Source organism: Lontra canadensis, unplaced genomic scaffold (assembly GCF_010015895.1).
Source record: "Lontra canadensis isolate GAN:19392208 unplaced genomic scaffold, GSC_riverotter_1.0 scaffold12, whole genome shotgun sequence".
In the NCBI taxonomy this organism is placed as follows: Eukaryota; Metazoa; Chordata; class Mammalia; order Carnivora; family Mustelidae; genus Lontra; species Lontra canadensis.
The window spans coordinates 26,201,347-26,220,765 of record NW_022631006.1 but is presented as its reverse complement, the minus strand read 5'-3'; the positions used below and the strand labels follow the sequence as shown (position 1 = coordinate 26,220,765).

The 19,419-nt window shown below is 41.6% G+C and overlaps 1 protein-coding gene across 1 annotated transcript in view; it reads right to left on the bottom strand.

Moving 5' to 3' along the window:
* The window catches only part of RYR3 (ryanodine receptor 3), a 499,651-nt gene that overhangs the window by 267,244 nt on the left and 212,988 nt on the right, over nucleotides 1–19,419 (bottom strand). Inside the window, exons 4-9 of the mRNA XM_032856920.1 lie at nucleotides 17,012–17,086; nucleotides 14,627–14,705; nucleotides 10,918–11,030; nucleotides 9,930–10,029; nucleotides 7,093–7,186; nucleotides 2,512–2,586 (exon numbers count right to left, since the gene is read on the bottom strand). Of these exons, the coding sequence (XP_032712811.1) occupies nucleotides 2,512–2,586; nucleotides 7,093–7,186; nucleotides 9,930–10,029; nucleotides 10,918–11,030; nucleotides 14,627–14,705; nucleotides 17,012–17,086 (536 nt within the window). The remainder of the gene's footprint in view (nucleotides 1–2,511; nucleotides 2,587–7,092; nucleotides 7,187–9,929; nucleotides 10,030–10,917; nucleotides 11,031–14,626; nucleotides 14,706–17,011; nucleotides 17,087–19,419) is intronic.

The following is a 19,419-nucleotide window of genomic DNA, read 5'->3' as shown; positions in this document are numbered from 1 at the left end:
TTAAGGACCAAAGTGATAGTCTCCTGGCTTGCTCTAGGATTTCAGGTGTCCTGACAACTCAGTGTGGTACTTCTCTTGGGGTCTCTCAACACCAACAAGGAAGCACCTTCGTGCTCTGTGGGTGGAAATGCAAACTGGTGTAGCCACTGTGGAAAACAGTGTGGAGGTTCCTCAGAAGATTAAAAAGAATTACCACTTGATCCAGTAATTCCACTTCTGGGTATCTACCCAAAGAATATGACAACACTAATTCAAAGAGATAAATGCACTCCTATGTTTACTGCAGCATTATGTATAAGAGCCAAGATATGCAAGCAATCCGAGTCTCCAACCATAGATGAATGGATTAAAAAGATATGGTGTGTGTGTGTGTGTGTGCACATGCACATACATATACACAACAGACTATTATTTAGCTATCAGAAAAGAATGAGATCTTGTCATGGATGGATCCAGAGAATATAATGTTAAGTGAAATAAGTCACTCAGAGAAAGACAAATACCTTATGATTTTCCCCATATGTGAAATTTAAGAAAACAACTGAACAAAAAAAGACGAAAAATAGACTCAAATATAGAGAACAAACTGGTGGCTGGTAGAGCGAGTTGGATGGGAGGATAGGTAAAATGAAGGGGATTATGTTACACTTATCTTAGTGAACACTGAGTAAATGTATAGAAGTCTTGAATCATATTGTATACCTGAAACTAATATAACACTGTGCGTTAATTATACTTCAATAAAAATAAAAGGGGGAAAAAAGTAACACGAACAAGGAGGATGATCCTGGGACAAGTCAAAGATTTAATGTAATGGCAAGTCCCAAGCATCTAATTTTCCCTTCACTCCACTTTAGTTTCCTGATATAAAACAAATAAACAAAACACAAAAAAAGAATGCCTTATAAGGGAAACTTGTTTCTGGAAAAGCAAGGCCATCCCTAACGTACTATCTCAACTCAAACATTCTGCTACCACAAAGAATGCTATCTTCAAGAGCAATGGTAAAAATATTTATGCAACTTACACTCGCCAGGGAGAGGCAGATAATAAAGTGTGCGTGTGCACGCGTGTGTGTGTATGCGTGTGTGTATGTATTAGAGGGTGATCCATTCTGTGGAAAAAAAGTGAAGCAAGATAAGGTGATTTAGATAAGGGAGACCTCCCATTGAGTGGCAACCTTTCAGTGGTGCTACATCAAACTGTTGGCATTCAACAGACGTTATCTAGAGGAAAAATTATCCACTGAATAACTTGAAACTCATTCTCTTTTGAGTTAGAATAAAATCTTTAAGGTAGAATAAGATCTCATGGTTAGGCCTCTGGGGAAAAGAACAACCATAACTGGAACTATACATACATACATATTTTGAATTTTTAAAAAAGTCCATTAAGCAAGGTTTAATATCCTGAGAACAGGAGTATGTCAGAGCAAGCATTTTAACAGGCTGGAAAGAGACTATAAATGCTCCAAGCGAGCTACCAAGTGGGTACTCCTTAAAAGCAGTATTCTTTAAACCAGTAACCTCCAAAGAGTTTCTCAGTAAAAAACGTATATGTACCTACATGTGTATGTATGTAAGTTCTAGTATTTTCCTCTGATCTATAATGGGTTATCTTGGAGCCCACCCTCATGAGAGAGACATGAACTGTGAACATACATTCAGAGGGAGGCTGAGAGAGCTGGCAGAAAGAGCAGAGAAGGAAAAGTAAACAACTGTCCCTTCTCTGTTATCCCAAGCATTTAGTTTAGCTCTAGCCTGACTTGCAATCCCTCTCGGCAAAATAATAGCTCAGAGCTTCTGGATCCCCCTTCGTACCGTGACGTTTGGAGACCACATGTTTTTACTCAAGCACACAGCTCAAGTCTCAGCCTCCTGTTCCTTCCAACAAGGTACAGTATGGTTTCTGACAAGTCCGGTAAATACGGTTTCCCGCACAGCTTCCTCTCTTGTGGTAGTTTAATCTTCTCTGCCACAACCACTAGTTTCATTTAAAGCTAACATTCCACTGGAGCCAACACAATTACTGAGAAAAGAAACACTAGCTGGGTTGCAGAGAATCTGTTTAAGAAGACAAATGGGAGAAGTACTTTGATGGCTTTCAGCAGACATGTCCAAGTTCGCTTTTTATAGCCTGGCTGCCACCAGAGGAAGGGGGGCAGGAGCCAGGGGCTGAGTGCAGGGCCACAAAGCCCTCTCTGGCTTCAGAATCAAAACAGAAGTCTTAGAAATTTTAATTCTCTCATATTCTCTCTCTCTCTCTCTCTCTCTCTCTCTCTGTGTGTGTGTGTGTGTGTGTGTGTGTGTGTGTTGCTGTTGTTTAAAATCAAAGCCAGGAAATTTTCAAAACTTCATTCTGGGCCAAGAAACTTTTGAGAGTTTGCCAGGTGATGTGGAATAAATGAAATTTTTAAGAGAATTTTTTCCGTGGAATAAATGAAATTTTTAAGAGAATGGGCAATATAGGAAAATAAACTAATCTTGAGAAGACCAGCACCCTGACCATTACCTTATCCGAAGGGGTTCCACTCTCCACAGAGATCGGGCTCGTGTCCCAGCTCCCCCAGCTTCATAGAGTATCCTCCTGCGAGCAGAGTTGGAGATGAGCTCCACTGAGCAGGACACTGATCAGCACTGGGGAGGGAACAGCTCCCTGCAGGGGCTGTTCAAATCCTCCCGAAGTCAGCAAAACTGAGAGCATGAGTCAAAGAGAAGCAGGAATTTCCAGGCTCAATCTCTTAAGAGGAAAAAAAGGTGCTAGAGGGGAGGGAAGTGCTCACCACATACGGATCAAGGACACTCGTGGACCATCAGGTGCACAACAAAAAGGCTTGTCCCCATTTCCACATCAGGAATCAAAACAGCCTCATCAAATACTATCAGAGCAGATACCAAAAGCTCGATTCTTTTAGGTTAAGCGTCTTGTAGTTTTACATCTCTCAAAAATGTATCTGTAACTTTTCAAAAAGTTACAGTATCTGTCCTTCTAAAACATGTAGGCAAAAAAGTATGAATTCATTTCCATTATTCTAGGAAGTCTGAAGCAAAGCTTTATGTTCAGCTGTTGTACTGTTCATAACTTTATCACTATACTGTTCTTGCATAAGGAAAATCTTTTAATTTTTTAATATACTTTTAAATAAAATGTTTATTTTGGAATAATTTTAGGTTTACAAAGAAGTTGCAAAGGCAGTACAAGAATTGCATACTTTCACTCTGTGTCCCCTCATGGGATCTTGCATTATATGTAAGATGTACATGCCACACTTGTCAAAACGAAGAAATCAACATTGTTAGGTCATGACTAGCTAAACTCAAGGCTTTACTTGGATTTCAGCAACTTTCCATTAGCATTTTTCTTCCCATTCCAGGATCCAATCCCGGAATACCACAATGCATTTCACTCTCCTGTCTCCCTTGTCTCCTCTGGTCTGTTCTTAGACTTCCTTTGTTTTCCATGACTTTGACAATTTTGAGGAGTTGTGATCAGATATTCTGTAAAATGGCTCTTGATTTGGGTTGTCCTGATGTTTACCTAATGATTAGTAAACTCTGTTTTTCATTCCATACAACAGGGACAGACCTACCTATGTAAACGAATGAACCTTGTTGAAGAGTATAGCTCATGAAGAGTGGTCCCAGATTACCTGGTATATGGAATCCAGATACTTTTTGAGAATTTTGTGACCTTAGATCAAGACTGATCACTTAACTGCATTTAATTTGACCAATTTCACTAACTTAAAATCCCACCACAGAAGATTTTTGTATATCACAACTGAATCACTCAAGCCCCAGAAGAATCTTGATCTAGATTTTGAGACAACAGGTAATCAATAGAGGTGAGGAGAAAATGTGAAGTTCTTTTTTTTTATCTGAAGAAGTTCCATAATTAGGAGTTGGTTGAAAATACCAGCTTGGGAATCAGGCAGACTCGAGTGTGAGTCTGAGCTGTGTGATCTTGTCAGGTCCCTTCACAGCTGTGTACTTGGTTCCGTCATCTGTAAAATGAGCCTAATTCAGTTACATAAGTCCCAGAATGGTTGTGAGAAGTCAATGCATTTTTTTGACGTGCACAAAGATGTTCACAGATGTACAAAACACTTTGTGGTATGAATTTATCCAAACTTTGTTTCTATCATGCATAGAAAAACACATGACACAGAAACACAATGAAATATTGCCTTCATAGTGGCTACCTCCTGGTGGTGGGATGATAGAACACATTCTAAACCTTTCTCAAACATACATGTGATCAGCAAACACGCAGTAAATGTTGAGAAAGAAATCCTGTGTAGCTCGAGAGCTCTAACTGAGCAGGTGTCCCTATGCTGGGTCTAGAATAGTAATGATACCTCACAGGTCATGCATGCAGACTTGCTGAGGTTTTCACTCCTGCTTCTCCCCACTCAGTGAGAACAGGAAAGGCCTCTCAGGTGAAGAGGGTAGAACAGCTCACCCTAGGTCACAGGAGTAGAGAACTCTCTCCCTCTGACATCTGAGGAATTCTCGAAGGTTTGTCCCTCCCACCCGGGAAATGCGGGCAGCTAGCTCCATTTAATCTTGTAAGGTTACAGAGGTTGAAACAACCTGTTCTTGTTCTCTAAAACAATTACCCAAGGAGAGGAGTAGAGTGGGTGGTGAGCTGAGGTGCTCTGAAAGCTGGGCTGACAGCTCACCCTCGGCTGTAAGACGTTAAGAGTCTTACCCCAGGGGGCTTGACAAGCCAGAGACAGAGCCAAAGACCAGAGCTCAGGCTGCTAGATTGCTTCTTTCAGGTTTGCACCCTGGGACAGTTGGCCTTTTCCACCTGGCTTGCTTTCAGGCTTTAGAAGGAATAGAAATGATTTCCTCTGGAAAGTCAGATCCCTCCCTGTGGCATCACTTGCGTGCCGGAAGGGCTGCTGGCCTCTTTTAGTGCATTCCTGATTTTCTATTCTTTTGAGTTCTCCCGGATTTCAGTATTCCAGGCCATCCTGGCCAGTTCTGAGGATCTATCTGAAGACACAAGACAATGAGGGGGCTTATTACTCTCCTCACCAAGACGGCCAATGCCATAGCACCCTCCTGGGATTGAGAGACCAGCTGATACAGAAATGCAGGGTCCAGTATAATGAACAGCTGCTTACTCACCCCTTCATGCTGCCTTACAAAGTCTAAACCCCTTCATGCTTCCTTATAAGTGAAAGGAATAAGGCTTTTCATATGTGAATTTATTTCCTCCCAGAGACAAATTAGATCCTGCGGAACCCTCCAAGGGAAGGTCACTTTTGCCATATTTCAATGATGGCATGCAGTGCCTGCTTCAGGGTGCCCATTTGGGGAATTCCCGTCCATCTGTTTCACTCTCCCTAGCACCTCCTTTCAAATACTTGCGCAGTCTTTCCTTTTATTCAGGCTCTTGTTCAAGTACTTGACAGGAATGCGACCAAATGACAAGTTTCTCCAGGCAGAGTTTCTGCCCAGGATGTTTCTATTTTGGTTCTAAATTTAATGACAGGTATGTGTGTGTGTAGGATGGGGAAGGGCAGGTCAAGGGTCATGCACAGGATTATCATTTCATTTTTTCCAAATTCCTGCCCTTCAAAGAACTGGAATGGGAAGAAAGAACTAGTGTGTTCAATGTGTTCCATCTCAGATGTAGCTAACTGCAAAACTCATAAAACTTCAGGTCTTTATCTACCTGCAACTCTTCCCTTTAATGCATAATAAGATATTAAAGAGACAGTACATGAGCTCTTGCATAATTTTACTGTTTCAAAGAAAAAGGAAAGGAAAAATCACAACTGACTAGGATCACATGACATTATTTAGGGTATGGAATCCTTAATTCTAAGATCAGCCTAATGCCCTTCCTCAGAGACAACTGTCAGTTTACTGGACCAATGTCACGGAGTCAGGGAGTGAATTAATTAGGCACTTGCCATGGGTCTGTGCTTTATGTGTACTGGGTCACATCTGGTTCCCATGGAGAGAGATTCAGAGGACAGAACAAGCAGGAAGAGACTCAGAACAACAGGAATACAGACTGCCAATGCATGGTTTCTAAGACACACATTAACACATTCAAAGGCACTGCTCGGCTCCCTAAGGTCCTTTTAGTTCATCAGTTAAGGAACAAGCCATGGCTGGAGAGTTAACCACATGGTTTCTAGGCTGCCATCTGAAAGTAGCCAGTATATGACCTTTGGCAGGAGCCTGACCTAGATGCTCTCTTAGCTGTGAGGACGTGATCCCATGTATCCAGTGAAGTAAAAGAAATGTAGCTAGCAAGGTTCCCATAGGCATTACAGAAAAACAAAGAATGTATTACCTCTGGGAGATCATGCCCATTGCTGTTACAAGTTCAGCTTAATGCGGATCCAGTTTTATTTTTAAAAAATATTTATCAGATTTCTATAGTTACAGGGGCCAAGCTCTTTATACTCCATTCCTTTGATGTGAGACAGACTACTGAGGGACCCTTCAGTGTGAGTTTAAGGTCTGGATTAGTATCTTCAATCTCTTGGTTTTGAATTTTTGAAAAGCACCCATGGAGTAGCCAAGCAGAGGACCACAGAAAGCACTACCCTTGGGAATATCTTCAGAATGTTGCCCTTGGCACCATCCCTGCTAAATCCAGCTCCCGTTTCTCCAATCCTAGTTGGTAATAAGCAAAATGAAATCACCCAACGCCACCTAAATGACTTCACACACGGGAGGTGGGGAGAGATCTGCCCTTCTGCCTTTGATGGTGAATATCTTAGGTACACAAACTCTCCAGAATGACTCACTTGATTTCTGTCACCGAATGGGTGCTTCCAGCTACAATAAATGCTACCAGAAACTCCTTACACAGAGCAGAAACCAAAGAAAAGGAAGGTACTAGGAAGCATTATGGAACAACTTGCCTAAGAACAGCATGTGCATCCAGGTACCCCTATGAGAAAGTTCCAATGCACTGTCATTCCTGTCTCACAAACTAGATCCCATAGCTGACCACTGACCAATGTTCACAGAATTCATCTGTGGCCATGCCCAAATACAAATTCTTTAGCCAAGGCACCTGAGACTGGAGACAGCAAGGAGGACGACGACGGTATCAGCTTACCTGTGCTGGGCATCATTCTGGTCTGTAGATGGTATCGTCAAACACTCATCATGACCATGGAAGAGACGTACTACGTGCCCACCAAGTAGGTATCCTAGTGAGAGAATTATATTCTACTATGAACTTATGGGAAATTTAATGATGACAACACTGAGTTTAAAAAGGGTAAATCTGTGCAGGTCTGAGTCAGTTATGGAAAACACCAAGAAAGAAGCATTTGGAAAAATGTCAGATTCCATGAATTCTGGACTGAGGAAGAACAGACAATTAAGTCAAAACAATTCTAACATTGAAAGTTAGATAGGATTTCAGAGATGAGCAAGTCCAACATCAAAATGTAGGGTGAAAATAGTGTCAGCTCTATCATTAAAAGGAAAATGACATTGCTACTGTGAGGAAGATAAGGATCTTCCAGTTGCCTTGGATGAAAATATATCCAGCATGAAATTCCTGGATAAGCTCTTACATTCTCTATGTTTATATTTTGTGGCAAAACCCCAACTAAACCGCAGTCGTGGTCAAGAACAAGGATGCTGGGAAGGAGGTCAGTAAAGTGTTACTAAGAGCTGTCTTAGGGGAAGCTACTTTTGAATGCATTTAACAGACACAGATCAAACCTGGGTGCTCATTGTCCAGCACCAAGGGGAGGCAAAATATCATTCTGGGATCCCATAGTCTATAAGCCACTATCAATAAACACTTAACTTTCAGCATAAGCAATCTCAATAGCCATGGAGTTGAGAGATGTATGGGAAACAATGAGTTTCAAGGACATGATGACCCATTAGTCTTCAAATAAATTCTGAGCCTTAATTCAAAGAACATACTGGGAGAGGGATTCCAGGCTGAGGTTTACCTTGTACGAAGAAATGGGATTTGTATCGCTTTGAATAAAAAAGAATTCTCTAGACTAGTCTATTCTCAGGAGACATATGGACTTAATACACTCATGTCTGCATCAGGACTTTTTTTTTTAAAAGTCACATAATTAAATCACTTTAGGGGCTACCAAACTATCTTGGGTGTTGAATTAACAGTAAGAATGATGAAATGAAATCATGCCAGAGGAGAAAAGGGATGTTTATCATTACATCTTGTACAGGGACAGTGTGATAGTCCCATTTTTTTTTTTTTGTAACCAGGTGAGGCAAATTCTTCTTAAACTTCTCTGAAATAGTCAGAAATCATTTCCCAATTTTCCTCTACCTTACTGTACTGACAGTTCCAGTTGTATACCTTTCTTTGCATTAAAATCATTCATGATATACTGTAGGGGAATTCTTAACAGCTAATTTATTTAGAAAAATTAAAACTTTCCCCAATCATTCTCTTGATTAAACTCTGTCATCTCATGATGGCGAGGTCATGCCCCACTTGGATCCATCATTTGCAGTCCTCAGGCTCTTCCAATCAATATTCTAATCATGCAGAGAAAACTGCCCCAGTGCTGGTGTATCACAGCCCTTCCTAACTGAACTCTAGCCGGGCAATATTCGGGGAAAAAGGGTCATTATGAGGCTCACTTATGCTCTCAGGGCTGAAGTGGGCTCTCATGAGGGGATGCTGAGAGGGCATTTTCTGCCTGGGCAGATGACGCAAGAGATGAGCTATCCAGGCTGAATTACAAGGACACTCAACACATCGGTAAGGACCTTTTTGGCATGATTTGCAAACACTTCTTAATTAATCTCCACAAGTCGTCTGTTGGGACTGGGGAATCATTTTATTCCTACTGTGAAAATGAAAAATTTAACATGGGGAAGATCCAGTCCAAACCTCCCTGGGGAAGACTAAAACCCAGAGCTTCTTGATTCCTAACAGAAAGGGAATAACAACAGACTCAAGGTGGTGGGTTAGTTCTGGTGTAACAGAAGAGGGCTAAACACCACCTGCCTTTTTAAAGCCTTCCACACGTTGCTGACAGAGTTAAAAAATCTGTCATTTTCTGACAATTCAGCTTTGTTCTGATGTCTTCTGAAACTAAGGCAACACCTTGATGCCCTCATTTTCCCCTCTATTTTCAAACATCTTATCATAGAAGGGCATTTCCAGTTTGAAACTACTGGGCTCAAGATCAAAAATCTGGTTAAAGCTGTGGTAGGAGTAACTTTTTAAACATTCTGACCTTGCTGTAAAGTGCTAGAATGTGAGATAATAACCTATAGCAGTCACTGGCATTCAATTACTCTTTTCAGTTGCAACATTACCCATGAGTATGGTAAGTCCCGTATCTTTATTCTCTAACTTGAAAGGTGCATTGACTTTGCCTGGCTCCAAGAATTAGGGTATGTTGAACCAACTCTGATGCTCTTACTTCCACGGGAAAAATAAACTACTGAGAAAACTGATTACTGTTCAATGGCCCTCCATAAATACAAGTAAAAACAAATGGCCAGACACACTTTTATCATAAAGTCTTTCTTCCACCCGTATGGAGAGATGCTTTGGGGAGAAAGAGTACCAGCATCACCTTCTCGGAAAATAATCTCTTCTAAGACTGAAGTTGCCGAGGCTTATACACTTCTAACTAGTAATCGTAAATATAAAGGAAAAGTCAGTGGGAGAGGGAGAATGCATAGCCAGATCCTGCATGCCTACAGTATCCTAAAAGTGGGCTCTGAAGGATTAAAAGGTATTGTCAGGAACGCCCCTGTCATCAGAAAGCAAGACAGAAAAGAATCCATACCCACGTCAGGGAATGAGATTCAGGGGAACTAAAATCATGCTGGCTGCGAGCAAGACATGAAGCGGGAGCTGGGAAGCAGCAGCAAATGTCAATATATACAGCTCAAGACAGACTGGACAGCTGAGGGCTGACTGCATACGAAAAAGCCCACCTTCTTCAACGCTACTTCCTGAGCACGTAGGATGTACATTCCAGAGTGTCTGCATAAAAGAAGCGTCCACTTGTACGTTCCCGTTTGACACAGAGAGATGCTGCAGCAGAAATAGAAATGAGACATTCTTTAAATCACCAGGCCAGTCCTGACAGAAGGAGCTCAACCTAGAATCTCAAGGATTGAATTAAAGAGTCTCCCTGTCATCAAGCTCTTTCTACACAGCCCGTGGGAGACTGCTCCGCCCATTCTAGAAGCAGCTTCAAAGTGGGACACTTTATTCAGGGAAGAAGAAGCTTCCAGCCACAGAGGTGGCAGACGACTATTGACTCCTTCCCCTCAGCTGGATCCCTGATTCAACAGGAAGTCATAAAATGTCTCATCCCATTAGAAGGGAATTCACAAATGGCAAAAATGACTCTGGCATTTGGTGTAGGCAAAATAAATTGCCCGCAGGATTGGTGCTGAGAAGCTTAAAAACTTTTGACACTTCTCTGATATTCGGACACCCGAGGGCTTGATGTCAGTGATGCCCAGTACCCTATCCCAAGATGCAAAGATCTTACCTGCATCTCTCAAGCCCTGTGACATGCCATTTGCCGAAACATTTTAAATTCTCCATCTCTTCCATATCAGTTTATTTCCCTATATCCTGTTCTTTCTGGCTTGTTCTTTGCCGAACAAGAGCTAAACCATGTGGGAAATTCACAGTAGCGGAAGCTAATGTAGAAGTGGTTTTCTCAGGAAGGGCCTGGAGCATTTTAGCAGAGTTGCTGGGCATAGTACCTTCACATGAAAGGACAACTAACAGTTAAATTCCAGGCCCCATGATAATGGGGCAGGGGAGAGAACTGAACCACCTACCTCTCCCCTATACTGTGCAAAGGATTCTTATCCTATCCAACTGACTGTGGCACAGTTCGCCTCAACCATGAATTCCTAAAGGAAAAATCTGAAAGCAAAAAGATGCCTCGTAGGAGGTACTTACAAGGTATCTTTCAGAGGACACGCTGACAAGAATGAGGTCATCACCAATTCGAACTTTCTCTCCTTCAGATCTCTGTTTGGAAGCTGGATGTATGGTCCACCAACAGGCTTCTCCTATACAAAAGCTCCTTGAGTTAGTCATTCCTTCATGGAAATCAGTGTCCCTAATTCTGTCCCTCATTCTCCCTCTCCTGGTAACAATCCCTCCAGTGCACAGGCGCACGCATACCTACACTCCAGACCTCAGTCTCTATTTAGCCCCATATCCACTTGACTACTTTTGTCCTCTCTGGCAACAGAAAGACAGTGTTTGGGGGAGAGTATTGGAGGTCAGAAACTATAGAAGCCTTTGAATATTTTTAAGATATAGAGAAAAATTCATTCTTCAAAGGCACTTACAAATCTTTAATTGACTTCGCTGGTCTACTGACTACTTACATACTTTTATCTTTGCCACACTCTCCAAGAAATTCTATTAAAACATAAGTAATTCTACTAAAAAAAAAATCAGATTTTCAAAAGGCCTAAATCTACAAAGACTAGGATAGCAGGTGGAAAGTTGATAGCAAAGAAGAGAAATGGGCAATTTGGAAAAAGGAAAGCAGATAGATGCTTTCAGTGAAGAGAAAGCTAACACCCAAGTCTTTATGAAAGTAAGAAAATGGAGGAGAAGTTCTCAAGAAATAAGGCGATCCCTGCTGCATGTTTCACAGGAAGTCTCTGGAATTGGAGGTAAGTTACTTAAAAAGGTAGCAGCAGAAGATGAAGTTGAAAACAGAAATGACTAAAAGCTATTAAGGAAATTTTATCTCCTGGCATCCTTTCCTGTACCCTGCATGGCTAGATGACTCCTTTTCCTCTACCCTACAGAAGATTAGGAGTTACATCCGTGGAATGACCAACCATAAAAGTTCTGGTTTTGCAATACCAATGACTGTCAAACAAGGAAGTGAGAAGTACTGCAAAAAATAGAGAATCATTAAAATTTTATGTCCTTGTAAGTAAAACCCAAGCTCCTTTCCCTCTGCCTCTATGCCTCATACACTAGCTAGGATGTTAAATCTCCTCCTCCCTCACATTTAAGGATTCCTCTTTAGGGAAGCCAAACTACCCAAGATAAAATATACTTCTGTCCAGGTATCTCCAGTGAAATGCCTAGTCCTTGCCAGGTTAGCCAAAAGTGAGGCTTAACAGATGGCAAGCCATGGCCACACACTCAGGGTTTCTGGTCAACTTTTACTGACTTGATTTAAAAATGAAGGAAGACCAAGGATCACCTGATATCCAAGCCACATCACTAACACGAATGGCAAGAACAAAACAGTGGGGAAAGAGACTTGGAGAAAGCAAAGATTAAGAAGGGCCAAAGAAAACTTTTAAAAAGTCATATAACTTATAATTGCAGAGAGATAAGAAAAAGTTACATTCATAAAGCAGCAACGAAAATACTCATGAATGATCACTTTGGAGAAAAAGTCTTCAATCCTGAAAGAGAAAGAAAGAAAGGGTTATAGGATAAAGTTGAAAAAAATCTCCCCAAAGAACGAAGAGAAGCAGATTAGAAATACGAGTGAAGAGAAAAATAGAAAACCAATCTAGAGGATTTCCAGAAAGCATGAGCAGAGAAAACAAAGTTAGGCATTAACAAAGAGATAGTATTAAACATTTGCCAAAGCTAGAAGACAAGAATTCAGATTGAAAAGGCCCACAGATTCCCTAGCACAGTGGAGAGAGACCCACACCAGGGTCCATAGGATCCATGCCCAGATGTATCACTGTGGAATTTCAGACAGAAGGGCAAAAGAGAAGACCTAAGTAGTTCTGAGAAAATATAAGCATGCCTTACATAAAAGATCGGGAATCTGAATGTAGATGTCTCAATAGCCAGCCATAAGCTAGAAGAAAATGAAGAAAACCTTCACGATGCAGCAGACAAAATATATTTCCAATATAGAATACCATGAATTACTTGTGAAGCTGGAATTAAGGAACTCTTAGATGACAATTTACCTCCCTTTGATCTTTTCTGTAAAAGCTACTAGATAATGGGGCTCCACCAAAGTGGCGTGGTAAACCAATGAGGGGGGGGTAAAAAACAAACAAACATGAGATCTGGGAAACATGGAATCTAGAAGAGAGACAAAGGAAATTTTCTGGATGATGGTGGATGTTTCAAGAAGAGGACACTAACAGAACAGGTGATATGAATGAATCTCATCACGGGAAAGTTTCAGTTCTACAGGGCAGTTTGAAATCAATGACTGGATCACAGAAAATCCAGTGAACAATTTTTTTTTCCCAACTCTCAAAAAGTCTAAAGTCATTTTACCTATGTAAAAAGAATGAACATATGGGATTTTCCTGGTTATGTGCTTTAAGACAGACCCCTGGTTTACATCTCGAGGCCAACTCACAATGGTGAGTGTGACACTTCACACATTTTGTAAATTGTCAGCCAAGGTTGTCAACACCTTAGAGGAAATTATATTTTAAGAATAACACTTAAGCTGAAAGCACATCAACCTCAAATCCAATGCAAATAAAATCTTATTTTAAGGGAAAAAACTTAATGGGTGGAGGCAAGCCCACTCTCCTGCTTTGTACAAAAATGAGAAGAGGGGAGACAGAGGTTCTCCTCAGGAATTCTCAGACATCCCCATGCACAATGTAGAGATGGCAGGTGCCCATGGTTTAATCTCTAGTGTTTTGTTTTTGTCTTTGGTTTTGTTTTTTTTTTTTTCCTCTAGATCCTCTGTAAAATCAGACATTTTGAATTATCCCCTTATGAACTGACACAGTTTTGGAACAACATGGACTTTTGTCCTTTGACTACCCAACAATGGATTTTCCCTTCTTATTTGGGGAAAATGTCATGATAGTAAAGATTGTGTTCAAATTAGAATCGTCCTATAGTGTGACCTAGGATGTTTTCTCTGGCCTCTCTTTTTTCCTGTCCATTTTCCAAGTCTGGGTTTTCTACTTTAGAGCAGGTTCTACCCATCATTCACCCAGTAAACTCTCATACTGCTTGAGTGAACCTGAATTAGTTTCTGCCATTTGCAAACCAAGAATCCCGACTTATGGGCCAACCTGTAAATGGAGCAGAAATTCCATACACTTGCCCTTGATGGATGGTCAGATTACCTATGAATGTTTCCAGCCACAGAGAGCACCCTATACCCCAAGGCCAGCTGTTAGGTGTGTGGGATAATTGCAGCTATTGCAACATGGTTTTCTTCATTGAGATGAAGTATGCCTCCTTTCAACTTCTCACTACAGCTCCCTTGGTTTATGGAATAACCCTCAGCAAGCCAGACCCTTCTTTGATACTGTAACTGAGTATGTATAGTTATACTGATCCTCTGTTCTTCATTTCTGGTTTCCAGGGAGAAGCTGCATCATCCTGGTCGCCACCTCTCTCAGGATCCACCTCCTGTCAATATTTTTGACTGAACTCAAAACAAAACACACAAAAAAGCCAGTGTCTCCCAAGTATAGGACTGTGGTGAAGGCATTATGCTCTCTTTCATTCTTAGTTCCTATGTCCTTATCACACATTGTTTCCTTCTTATTCGCCTAAATTTTATCAAACCTGTTTCTTGACCCCACCAGTTGGTTGGTTTGGAATCCCAAATGAGGAACATATTCAGTATCCTTAAGCCCTTAGCACAAGACCCCAGTGAACAGGAGATCTGGGAATGTTGACTTACCTGTGGCATTTTCCCGTAGACCTACATCAAAGGCAAGTTTATCTGTCTGGGATCTTGATGTGGTCAAACATGTTAGATACTGTGGAACAAGAGCAGATGCTAGTGAAGTCATGCTCTTCTACTGGGTCTTGGCATCTCTCCACTAGCTGGCTTCCACTTTTCAATTCTGACATTGAATTACTGTAGAAAGGGCTTGTTTATTGTAGTCAAAGGCATATAACACTTCCAAAATATACTTTTGTAGTATATTTAAAATCTCAAAGATGTTCTTATGTGATGACCCAGTGATTTAACTTCTGGGACCATACACTACAGAAATATGTTTGAAATTAGTATTTCGAACATATTCAATCATATGCTTTATGAATTCAAAATATGCTTTATGAGTTCAAAAATACTGAGGAACTCATATTGGAGACAATATAAATGGAACATATACAACTAACAATAACGGAAAGGCTGATAAACTTTGGTACTTCATTTTATGAAATATGTTATCATTAAGAGTTTTTATCATGAGTGTGTAATAGCATGGAACATATACAACATAGTACACTTGCACAGGTAAGAGGTATGCAAAATTTAAATACCTGGCAACTAGGCTAAAAGGAATTACACCAAACTGATAACTGAAGTTCTCTTTGGACAGTGAGAGATACCATGATGATTCCCCCACTTCTACCAAGTTTGTTTTACAAACTTTCTATGAGCTGTGGAACTTCTCAGTATCTATGCTTTTTATTTTCAACTATAAAAATACATGTGCATGTAAAACTTAACAATGATGTTTAAAATAACTTAATAACGGGGGAAAAAAACCCCTAGCCCATTCCTGGCCTCCTTTACTGACAGGCACAGCAGCGGATCTTGGAATTAGACCAGTTGGCAGATATGTGCTTAGAAAGTATTTTCTGAGTTATTCTTCTACTTCTCTGCAACAGGAAAATGGAGAATCACCCCACTGTCCACAGTCCTATGTCACCAGTTTCATTAACAGAGCTGCTCTTAAAAAGAACTAGCTAGTATAGAGTTTATCTTAACCATAAGTTGGATTTTTTTTGGAGGGGAGAGTCAGGACAGTAATTCTAATAATAGATAGCATAATCCTTCAGATCTCTACCATGCTGTTTGCCTGAGTTTTCAAAGCCATGAGAAATATGCTGTTTGAGGGTTGGGTCTATTTATGTAGGAAAAAACAAATATGAAGGTTTGATTTACCCTATGGATAAGCACCAGGTTCCAAAAGATACACGCTCACTTCTTGATTCTAGACATCATCAAGATACAGAGTTTCCCACTCCCTAAATGTCCGCATCTCCCACTCCAATAACCTTCCATTTGGTCACTTTTGTTCTCTGTCCTTTGCTACGAAAGACTACAATAGACGAATGTTGAGGCTGAAAAGGTCAACTTCCTACCAGTGCTCAGGGAAAAAAATGCTGCAATAAATAAATTATTTAAGAGGCAGCTGCTGCTGCCACTGCCAGTGTGACAGTTCAAGCTTTGAGATGAACTTTGCAGCATACTGCAGGTGTACATGTGTGAAAATGAAGTCTGGAATTGATGTAACATTTTCCACTAGGGCCAGACAAAGACGACAAGCCTTCCTCACACTGAGAGCAAGTGACGATGACAGATGCAGGGACAGGAGCAAACACGATGAGAGCTGACATGTACCATATTTGATTGGGATCATGATTATCCTCCTTAAGATGCCCTGCCCTATATCTGTTTTACAAATTGCATTGACTTAAAACTTGAACAATTTTTTATCAGCTTACATTGAGTTATCCCCATTTTGGTTGATTCTGTTTCTAGAGCCCTAACTGGTTACAGCCCGATGAGCTTTCTGGGACTATTCTGCTCCATGTCTTCCTACTGCCTCTGGATTCAGCTAATACCTTCAAACGACCCCAGGACTGAAGGCAGTGGATACAATCCCATTCCCTGCAGCTAGTCAAAAAGTGGAAATTTCACAAAAATCTCATCTGATTGATTTTTCTTCTATCCTGGCTATCCTTATATGCTCAAGAACTCCATCATTTTTCAATTTATTTCTTCATCACGTCAACAAATACTTATTGAGCATCTAGTATGTCAAGGCACGGTCCTTAGTGGAGTTAGGTTTAGTGAAATTAAAAAAAAAAAAAGACAGGGTCTTCTGCCTCGTGGAGTGAGGAGGAGGGTAGTCAGACATTAAGCAAATACGTAACTGCAAAATGAGATAAGTTATATGAAGGAAACGCCAAGACAGCGTGTTCTAATTATTTACATTCCAAATTATTTCTGCTGTTAATGTAATCTACAGGCTTGCTGGTTTCCTCTACCTTATCCCTTCCTTTTCCTCCTCCTCGAATGGTGAAAGCAGACATCCAATGTGCTTACCATTCCGCTGAAGGAGTGCCGCAGGAGAATCGCGTGGCCATATAGCAGGGTCCTGTGGCCACCCCCTTGTGCTGCCTGTGGGGAAGGACAAGGAAAAATGTCAGCACCAGCTGCTGGTGGCCCCTCTGAGAGCAAAGCATGACAAGAATTCTGGAAGACAGACTACAAAGAAAAGAGCCATGGCAAAGCTCCCAAAGAATTCATTCTAGAAGTGAGTGGCCAGCCTACAGGCATGGGGGAGACGTGTGACCACAGCCATGCAACATCCCTGGGAGAGGGTGTGTGAGGCCAAACCTCCTTTTGGAAATGTCCCCTGCCTGGGATCAGCAGAAACCCCAAGCTATTCCACCAGAGAAGCATATAAATGAGATATATACTGCTTACCTTCCTTTGAAACTTCTCAGAAGCGTTCAGAGTGAGAGAGAGAAACAAATGTGATGTCACTCTAGCCTAGCGACAGAAAAGCAGCTTGGGGGACAGGCATACGGTCACATTCTGTACCCTGCGGTCTTTCCCCTTCAAGGCACTTGGCTTTCTACCCAATCAGTTAAATGGGTCCTATTCACCAGATTGCACCATTCCAGCTGGCTCTGAAACCCAGGACTTTCAATGGGCAACCAGTAATGCAGAAATAGGTCCATCAGTTGAGGTACCACCTGGTTCCTTCTCTGCCTCCCCGGGCAACCCCACTTGGGCTGTTCACTCAGTGGGAGCCAACCAGCAAGAGATGCTCAAGAGGAGAGGCAGCCCACCAGAAGGCCACTGTGTCTGCTGCTCTTCCCCTGAGTCTGAGTCACACGTCGCTATCTGAACTGAATAGCACATGATCAGAGACGAATCTGTTACTATGGAAAAAACTGAAATCTAGAAGAAATCCTACAATTTTGGGGCATCAACCTTTTCAACCTTTTACTGAAATCTCTTCCTATCCTATTCCTATTCCTACCCCCTCAGAGGCAGTCAAATAGTTTTGATCACACACCCCTCTTAGGAAAAAAAATATTTGAGCACAGGACCCCATCCCTAATGCATAAAAACATTTGAGCAGAGGACCCCATCCTTAGCACACAAAAAAGCATCCAAACACTGAGATGAAAATGAATCCTAAAGAGAAATTCTAACACTTGCCTTCTATATGCCAAGGGCACCTCTTATGGCCCTTATTTTATTTAGACCCACGTACCAGCAGCCCCAGAAGTGGTCTGAGGTTCTGCTCCTCTCCTGTGCCTACCCTCCCTCAGAGAAATGAGCAACAAAGGGGAAAGCAGGGGTATGGAGAGAAGGTGTAGGTCTGAATAATAAGGTCTAGAGTCATTTTATTTCAACTCTATTTGGATTAAAAGAATCACTCTGTCAAAGAGATAATCTTTTCACGTCATACTAGGAGGCTAAAGAAAAGAAAAATGATAGACACGGTATCATGTTTTTTGAAAAGCAGATAACCATATATAAATGGGGCTGTACTCTCCTCAGAGCTTGGAGAGATTTAAGGGCTTCCCAGGCTTCAATACGATGGAGGAATTAAATGTTCTTTGTGCTATTTCCGAATTTCTTGAAATCATTCGAAGTAACTTCAGTTGCTGTATTAACAAATGTGTCAACAGCTATGTTAAAATTAGTCACACCAGATAATTTGTACATCCTGTCATTCTGATATTTTCCCAGCACACCTGCAATATTAGAAGCTAATTGATAGCACATGATGACTTAGGCATGGGTGTGTGCTCCCAAAACGGTCCCGTGTCTCCAGCTAAACTACTGACTAAGCACTATGTCCTGGTGTTAACCATGGGTCACACCCCCGTCTTTGCTCCCATCAACTCAGCGAGTAATCTTAAAGTGTCCAGCATCGCTGACCACAGAAAGTGGCACGGGAGAGGTCTGTGCTCCTCCTGTGCTCCTCCTCTTCTCTGGCACTGCTGGAAACCTCTCCTGGCCCTCGTGTCCTTTATTATAGTGCCAAGAGAAAAGCAGAGAGACGAAGTCCAGCTGCCCCACTGGGACTGAATGCGACAGCACTGTGCTGCACCCAGGAGGCTTCCCAGCCCGACTCCTCCCTCCGCTAGGGCAACGATCTCTCTGTGGGTGGATGTCTGCTGGTTACAACCTAAGCCTCTGGACGTTGCTCCGCAGTACTTGCTTTGCTAGGAATTAGCATTTCTAACAAGTTCCTGGGGACACGACACTGATGTTCCTGGTCCTGTGATGACATCCTGAGAACCACTGCTTAAGGAATGATCAAGCTTTAGTGCTTGGAAGAGGAGAGGAGCTTTTCCTGAAGAAGCTTTGCTATTCATCATTCTGGGAGAGCTACTCTGGGCACAGGCTATACGTAGGCGCTTTATGTAACATCGTAGCTCGTCCTCCTAAGTTTCCTAAGTAGGAATAATTTCTCCCATTTATAAGGT